Source organism: Miscanthus floridulus, chromosome 9 (assembly GCF_019320115.1).
Source record: "Miscanthus floridulus cultivar M001 chromosome 9, ASM1932011v1, whole genome shotgun sequence".
NCBI lineage: Eukaryota > Viridiplantae > Streptophyta > Magnoliopsida > Poales > Poaceae > Miscanthus > Miscanthus floridulus.
In genome coordinates, this window is record NC_089588.1 from 40143303 (window position 1) to 40151642 (window position 8340).

Genomic DNA, 8340 nt, shown 5'->3' on the forward strand with positions numbered 1-8340 from the left:
AAAAAAGGCAGATGCATGTATTGTCCAACTCAAAATTTCAGTCTTACTCATTTGGAGATGCATGGAGGCATGCTATGGTGATGGCAAGGTCGGTGGGTGTCCTTGGGAGGTCGGCTGACCCCCCCCCCCCCCCCCCCCCCCCCCCCCCCCACCCACACACACACACGCTATGACAGGCGGCAGGCCACCTCCCTTCCTTGTGGGGCCTCTCCTCTTGATCTTGAGTGGGTATGAAGTGGTTTGGTGGAAGTTGGAGGGTTGGCCGACCCCCCCTCTGGTAGCCCTATGACAAGTGGGCTACACCTTCTAGGTGGGGATATATAGTGCTACCTCACTCTACACCAAAGTTGAGCTAATTTGGCCAAAATATGCACATCGGCCGATGTGTCAATTATGGCCAATCAAGCCCATCTTTTGCAGGTAGCTTCTAGAAGCATTGCCCATCATGATGATGTATTCGGATGGTCAATTGGCCATACTTGGTGGTCGGCCAACGTGTCAAGTTGGCTCCCCCAAGCTTGGTTTTTCATCCACTTTGTACCTAAATTCAAATAGAGAGCATGTACATGTGGAACCAAGTTATTTGAACAAAAATCATTCATGGTTGGCTTATGCCCTTTCATAAGTGACACTTTTGTGATGTTCTTTACCATCCAAAATATTGATGAAATCATCGTTAATAAATATCAATGCCATTGTTTAGATATGTAAGTAATTGATAGTTGGAATCAAAGGAAGCAGCCAATTCCAATTCGTGTTTGGATACACAAACTATTGAAGTGTATATATATTTTGAAGAGTTTGGGCAGTATACAATGATGTACATGCATAAAAATATATTTTCAAAACTTCTACATATATTGGAATCATTATATATCACTTTGCATGCAATACATGAAAATATAGGGGAAAACGGTTGGCAGAAACTCATAAAAGATGAAAAAAAGTATTGATGAGAAAAACTTAAAAATGTTGATCACATAGATCCATTATTGAACCAATGCTTGTTGATCAATATTCCAAATCTGATACAAGTACCACAATATATCATAACACCTAATTAGCATAAAAAGTTTGTAAGTATTTGTTGACAGCCAAAAAAAAGTACCCAAAAAGTGCATCACAGATTCCACCATTATGTTCCTCTCGTCGAAATGATCAGAAAATATATTTAGATCATCTCATTTATAGTTCAAACCAAGATAAGGTTTTGGGTACTAAACCACCAGAACTTGCATGGCAAGCAAGCACTACTACACAGATCTTATCCTTACGCGGTCAAAATTGCTTCCCAAGATGGGCACCAGGTCTGCCTGCAGGCAAAAGCCTACGTCAATCAAAATCAACGCAGGCGGGCGCGACACCCCGCCAGCATTTAATCAAAATAACAGAGATGGGCACAAAACCCACGTGTGAAAACAGCCCGTTCGTTTGACTGTGATTTATCAGTAAACGATCGTAAATTTTCAATCAGAATAGTATTTTTCTCTCATATAAACCAGCCAGCAGTACTTCTTCACGAACCAGTAACGATACGAACCAGCCAACCGAACAGGCTGATAGGTTAAAAAAGCGAAAGCCCACTGAGCCCTGTTCGGGAGCCTAGCACCGAGTCTGCTGGCCACTAGCCCACGCTGCCAGCACCGATGTTGCGCAACCGAGTGCCATGGCCTCCTCGCACCGCCAGTGAGGGAGATGGACGCGCTGCCGGAACCCGTGCGCCCGCCGCGCTGTAGCCAGATCCTGCCGCCGGATCCCGCCACCTGTGAGGGAGACGAACACACTACCACCCTAGATCTGCAGCGCCACCCTAGATCCGCTGCTTGGGGGCGCGGCCACCTGCCAGGGCGGGTGCCTTCGCCCCTGGATCCGTTGGAGCCCACTCGATCCACCGGGCCGGGCACGCGTGGCAATACAAGTTAAGATGAGGCAAGAGAGGAGCTAACAAACCGTTCCTCCAGTGCATGCTAAGCATTCCTCTCTCTCTGACCAGTTTAAGTGGGAGTTTCATATGAGTTTCATTTGCATTAAATTGACTGCCATATAAGCATTTTATATGACATGGCAGTATATTTAAGAAGATAGAGAAGAAATGAGACTCTTTTGGCACGATTATCAACTCTCTGTATAAGTCATGAAATTAAATACCTATGAAAACTATTGAATAAACTTTGTATTGACAGTGAGTGTTTGATCAAATTTCATTTCGTTCTATATGACCATAGTTTTGAAAACAACGTCCCAAAACTATCCACTTGGACTTTAATGGTCCCATTCGTTGCAGCTATCACGGCCCTTGCCACTGATGTACAGTATTTGTGTGAGAGAGAACTGCATCTGAAGCTGCTGCCGCTGCCGTAAAGAATGGGTACGTACCGAACAGGCTCATAGCTCGATGGATTGGACATTCCCTAAAGAAAAACATAAAAATGGTTTAAATTCACAACAGCAATCGAGCACCTCGATGGATCTTTTTATTCATTATTATTTGCCCAACTCAACTCGGCACATGAATCGGGCGCAACAGGCACCTTGTATGTGCTTTTCATTCAAAAAAAAAAAAGAAAAAAAAGCAACTTTGCATGTGTGTCCGTCGCTCACGATAGATGAACTCGTGACACCCACACGACTGAATAGTACAAAGCAGCTGACGCTGGTACAGTGGTACACATAGGTAAATAACGCGTGGTGACCGGTGAGCATCAGTAAGAAATAAATTGCCACATCGAGCGCACGGGAGCGCGTGCTTCGTGTCCAGTAACTCGATCAGTACAACGGGCAGGTGAGCCGGGGTGTAGGCACGGCGTATAGCCGTGTGGCGCTCGGCGCCGACAGCCCAAATACATCAGCGACGTCGATGTCCGACGGCTTCATGCCGCTGGGCAGCGCCCAGTGGAAGCCGTGCGCGAGCTGCGCGACGGCGAGCTCCAGCGCGTGCAGGCCCAGCGCCATCCCGGGGCACGACCGCCGGCCGGAGCCGAAGGGCAGGAACTCGAAGCAGCTGCCGTTGAGGTCGAGCCCGAAGGCGTTGCCATCCGGCGCGGCGAACCGTGACGGGCGGAACACGTCGGGGTCGTCCTTCCACGTGCGGCGGTCGCGGCCGATGGCCCAGACGTTGACCGTCACCTGGGATCCCCGAGGCACGGAGTAGCCACCGACGACGCAGTCCTTGGCTGTCGCGTGGTAGAGCATCGGGATCGGCGGGTGCATGCGGAGCGTCTCCTTGACGACGCACGTCAGGAAGGGGAGCTCGCTGAGGTCTGACTCCGTCACGTTCCGGTCCATGCCCACCACGTCGGCGAGCTCCTGCTGCAGACGCCGTAGGTCGTCGGGGTTCCGCAGCAGCTCTTTCATCGCCCACTCGATGGACGACGCCACCGTCTCCGTCCCACCAAACATGAGATCCTGCGTGAATGCGACGTCGTACGATCCATGCATGCATACATGACACATGAGCACGTGAAGTTTATTTCGAGAAGGGTCGGAGATGGATGCATACGCGAACGTACCAGGATGATTGCCTTGATGTTGCCGCGGGTGAGGCGGAGGGAGCCATGCCGGTCATCGACGGCGTCACCAGGGATACAGGCGAGCATTTCGTCGACTATGTCGGCTTGGGCGTCCGTGGAACTCCTGCCTCTCTGTATGTGGTCGTCGATGATCTTGTCGATGAACCTGTCTAGCCCGTCGCGTGTCTCCCGGAGGCGGCGGTTCGGGTCGATCCAGGCTAGCCACGGCATGAAGTCGCCGATGTTGAACGCGCTAATGTTCTGGGAGAACTCTTTGAGGAAGCCGGTGTACTCGCCCAGGCCCTCGCACCCGCGGGTGCCAAACGCGGCGCGGTAGATGACGTTCGTGCTCAGGCTGAAGACCAGATCGCCCAGGTTGACCGCCTCGCCGCTGCGCTGCGCGAGGGCGCGCAAGAGCGCCTCGGACTCGTCGCGCACGGCGAGCCACGTCTCAGCGCGCCGCCGGCTGAAGAGCTTCGTGACGGAGAGCTTGCGCGCCTGGCGCCAGAAGGGCCCGTAGTGCGCGAACGCCATGTCGGCGTTGCCGTAGCTGAGGTACGCGATCGCGGTGGTCGCCGGCCGGTTCGCGAAGGCGACGTCCTGCGCCTGCAGCACCTCGCGCGCGTACTCCGCTGTGGACACCACGAACACGTGCCGCCGGCCGAGCCGCAGGTGCAGCAGCCCGCCGTACCGCTCTGCCAGCGCCGCCATGCCTCGGTGTGTTAGCTGACCCATCATCATCATGTTGCCGATGATTGGGAGAGGCTGGGGGCCCGGTGGCATTGGGAGCTTGCTCCGTTGCCGCAACTGCAAGAGCACGACTGCTAGTGAAGCTAGGAACACCCAGCTCAGCAGGTCATTGGGCCACTCCATGGCGATCGTGGCCATGCCAGCAATAGGTGTGTGTGACAGTGTGAGTTTTAGCTAGCTCGCTAGGTTGCATTGATATAGAGTTAGTACAAGGGGCAATGGGGCAGATCCAGAAGAGAGAACCATCGATTTGATGTCACTAGCGTTCAGAAGAATAATTTTATTTTGTTCGCAAAAAAAAGAGAATAATTTTATTTGTCTTGCTTCTCATAGAATAAACAACACTAGCTTTGGATTCCATTTAGCCCTGCTACGAGCATGTCGAGCAGGAGCCTCAAATCAGGGCCCTACTTTTATTTGAGGGCTATCTCACATTTTAGAGCCTCATATTTTATATCTGCTCTAGCAGAAGCCCTCAAACCCATCGTAATAGTCTATGACATATGGGACCAACTTGTCATCCCTTTTTCCTCGCTCTTGTCTAACGAATCGCCCGGAGCCGAAGGGAGCGTCCACGTTGGGGAGGGAGCAACCTCGCTCCGAGTAGTTCGCACGGAGAAGTCCACACCGGGAGGGAGGAGCCTCGTACGTCGCACCGGGTGTCACGGTCCTGCGCAGGAAACCCTAGCCGCTAGCGTGCAGGAAAAAATGGCGGCGAAAGCGGGGAGGGAGCGATCACGCAGGGAGACGAAGGCGCGTAGAATAAAACCTGTACATTGGGGGCTTGGCCTATAGCCCCAGAAATAGGGGTCGGAGGAAGGATTTCGGTGCCCACCTAAATTTTAGGGCTCTAGTTGGGGGTGTTTGATTCCAGGAACTAAACTTTAGTCCCTATCATATGGGATGTTTGACACTAACTTGGAGTATTAAACATAAATTAATTACAAAACTAATTGCACAGATTGAGAGACTAATTTGCGAGACGAATCTATTAAGTCTAATTAGTCTATAATTTGACAATGTGGTGCTAGAGTAAACATGTGTTAATGTATTAATTAGGCTTAATAGATTTGTCTCGCAAATTAGTCTTCATCTATGCAATTAGTTTTATAATTAGTGCATGCTTAATCCTTCTAATTAGCATCCGAACATCGATGCTGTGAGATGGACTAAACTTTAGGTTCCTAGATCCAAACACCTTGCCCGTATAATAATTCCAATAAATCTTAAGGCCTCACTCACACATGCATGGTTCTGCTAAAAAACTCACACATGCATGGTATGACGGGGAACTATAGTCCTACATTGCTACTCTAGGAGGAGTGAAGCCAACTTAAATAGTTGAGTTATCTCCGTGTACTTGAAGCTATTGTGGAGATAAAGGAAAAAAAAACACGTGCGTGTGAATGGTATGACAAATTCTTGCTTCGCCTTTGCGGGTGCGCAACTTCCTTTTGCCACTCTAGATTTTTTGCATGCGAGGAGAAAATTACGCTGTGATTACATGGATGGTTACTTACCATATGCTGCGATGTGTGCTTACATTTTGGTCGAGACGTCCTTGAGAATATATACCTATTCATCTCCTCTTCGTGCCTCTGTATTGGCCGCTTCCGTCTTACCCATCCCCTCGCTGATGTGTCATCAGTGCCGGCAGAGCAGATCTCCGAAGCCTACGCCTCCTCGTGTCCCTGCATGGGGTAGGGCATATATCAGGATTTTGGGAAGCGTCGCCGCGACAGCTCGCTGAACGTCTGCTTTGTCTACTCTTGCACTATCTCTAGTGCCGATGACTTCACTGTAAGAATGTCTCTACTTTTTCTGCTGTTCATTCTCACATTTCTTTTGTTGCTAGCATTAGTGAGTCTGAGTTAGCCTGAGATCATAGTGCTAGAGTCTTTGGTTTACGATCCACTAGAATATGTATCTGAGATAGGTTTAATTGTGTTGAATCGCACACCTATCATACTTGTTATTGCTTTTTTCCTGAGTACCAGAATTAATTTATTCATCACTAAATTGCTATTATTTCCAACATTCCTGATAGGCATTTAGTGATGGTTGGATACTATGATGCGATGAAATAGGAAAAGTTTACTGGTGTGAATTTCAAGAGATGGTAGACAAGAGCTTAGCTGTGGCTCTTGGCTATGGGCGTGTTTTAGGTCATGAGTAGTCCTCCCGCAGCACCTCTCGGATCTAAGAAAGAGGTACAGGAGTTTACTACGGCTACGACGGTTTTTGAAGGATGCGTCCTTAGGGTTTTCTCTGACCAGCTGTGTGGTGTTTAAATGAACATCAAAAGTGCTACAGAACTGTTGGAGGCGCTTGAACACAAGTTCCTTGCCTCATATGCTGGGCGTGAGCTGTATGTGATGGAGTAGTACCATAACTTCAAAATGGTTGACAATCGATCTGTCGTGGAACAAGATCATGAGTTCCTACTCATTGTAAGGGAGCTTGAACAACTTGGACATTTCTTGCATGATAAGTTTGTGGCGGGTGGCATTATTGCCAAGTTGCCTTCATCATGTAGGAATTTTGCCACAGCTCTAAAACATAGATGATAGAAAATCTCAGTTGAAGATTTGTTAGCTGGTCTTGATGTTGAAGAGAAGGCTCGGGCAAAGGATGCTCCACCAACAGCACCCAAAGGGTAGTCCAGCGCCAACATGACACAGCAAACTAGGAAGAAGAACTAGAAGGGAAAAGGAAAGGCTGCTCAGACTACTTAATTCAAGAAGAAGAAGATGAACATCTGCTTCATTTGTGGCAAGAGTGGGCACTTTGCAAAGAAATGCAAGAACCGCAAGGGCAAGAAGAATCAACCTGGGCAAAAATCTGCCAACGTGACTATTCGCAATCCGAATGGAGGCTATAGGTACAGTAATTTACCTAGCATATTTTCTACATGTCAATCTAATGATTGGTGGATAGATACAGGAGCCAATATTCATGTTTGTATTGATATCTCCATGTTTTCATCTTACCAGGTCACGAGAGGTTCAACCATCATGATGGGCAACGACTCGTACTGTTCTTAGTGTTGGTTTGATTGATCTGAATTTCACTTCGGGAAAGATCGTGTGGCTCAAGAATGTGCAACATGCCCACTCAATAGAGAAGAACCTCGTTAGTGGATCCCTCCTGTGTTGAGATAGATTCAAGTTGGTTATTGAGTCAAATAAAGTAGTCATTTAGAGGTTTGGCCAACTTATTGGCAAAGGCTATGATAGCGGAGGCTTGTTCCTCTTTTCACTTGTTGATACTATAATAAAGTGGTGAACCATGTTTGTGATTCAAATTTTTGTGGCTGATGTATGGTATTCTCGTTTGTGTCACATTAAATTTGGTTGTATGTCACGACTATCCAGTATGAGTTTAATTCCTAATTTTTATGTTATCAAAGGTTCTATATGTCAAGCATGTTTGCAAGCAACAACCTCGTATGCCACACAAGGCTGTAGATGAGAGGCACACAACATTATAAGAACTCATATACATTATGATATTTGTGAGGTGAATGGTGTGTTGACAAAAGAGGAAAATGATACTCTCTATGTTCGATGATTGATGATGCAACTAGGTACTGCTATGTGTTTCTTCTAAAAACTAAAGATGAGGGGCTAGAAAGTTTTAAGACATAAAGCTAAGGAGGAAAATCAATTAGAAAAGAAGATAAAGCGTGTTTAGTTTGATCATGGCATGGAGTATTTTTCATAAGAGTTTGATCTCTTTTTTGTTCAGAGAATGGGAAAATTAATGAACAAACACCTTCCTATTCGCCTCAATCTAATGGGGTTGCCGAAAGAAAGAACTGAACATTAATGGACTTGGTGAATGCCATGTTAGGAACATCTGGTATGGCCAAGGCATTGTGGGGGAGGCTATGTTGACAACATGTCATGTTCTGAACAAAGTTCCCAAAAAAATAGTGACATGACCCCTATGAAGGATGGAAAGGAAGGAAACCATCACTCCATTAGTTGCATACATGGTGTTGTTTGGCCATGGTTAGTGTACCAATTAATAAGAAACGCAAGCTCGGACATCGAACATTAAATAGTTGATTGTATCCTTT

The 8340-nt window shown here is 47.6% G+C and overlaps 1 protein-coding gene across 1 annotated transcript; it reads right to left on the reverse strand.

Moving 5' to 3' along the window:
• Positions 1-2473: 2473 nt before the first annotated feature.
• On the reverse strand, positions 2474-4407 carry LOC136481790 (cytochrome P450 84A1-like). The gene is made up of 2 exons (XM_066479082.1): positions 3510-4407; positions 2474-3405 (listed from the first exon to the last, which is right to left on the reverse strand). The coding sequence occupies exons 1-2, from the start codon at positions 4395-4397 to the stop codon at positions 2767-2769; spliced, it is 1527 nt and encodes a 508-aa protein (XP_066335179.1). The 5' UTR covers positions 4398-4407; the 3' UTR covers positions 2474-2766.
• Positions 4408-8340: the final 3933 nt, after the last annotated feature.

Excerpts from the sequence above, each read along its gene's own strand:
- LOC136481790 (XM_066479082.1), bottom strand. The coding sequence starts at position 4,397 with ATGGCCACGATCGCCATGGAGTGGCCCAATGACCTGCTGAGCTGGGTG. Across the intron at positions 3,406-3,509 it reads ACATCAAGGCAATCATCCTG|GATCTCATGTTTGGTGGGAC; the intron begins GTACGTTCGCGT and ends GCATTCACGCAG.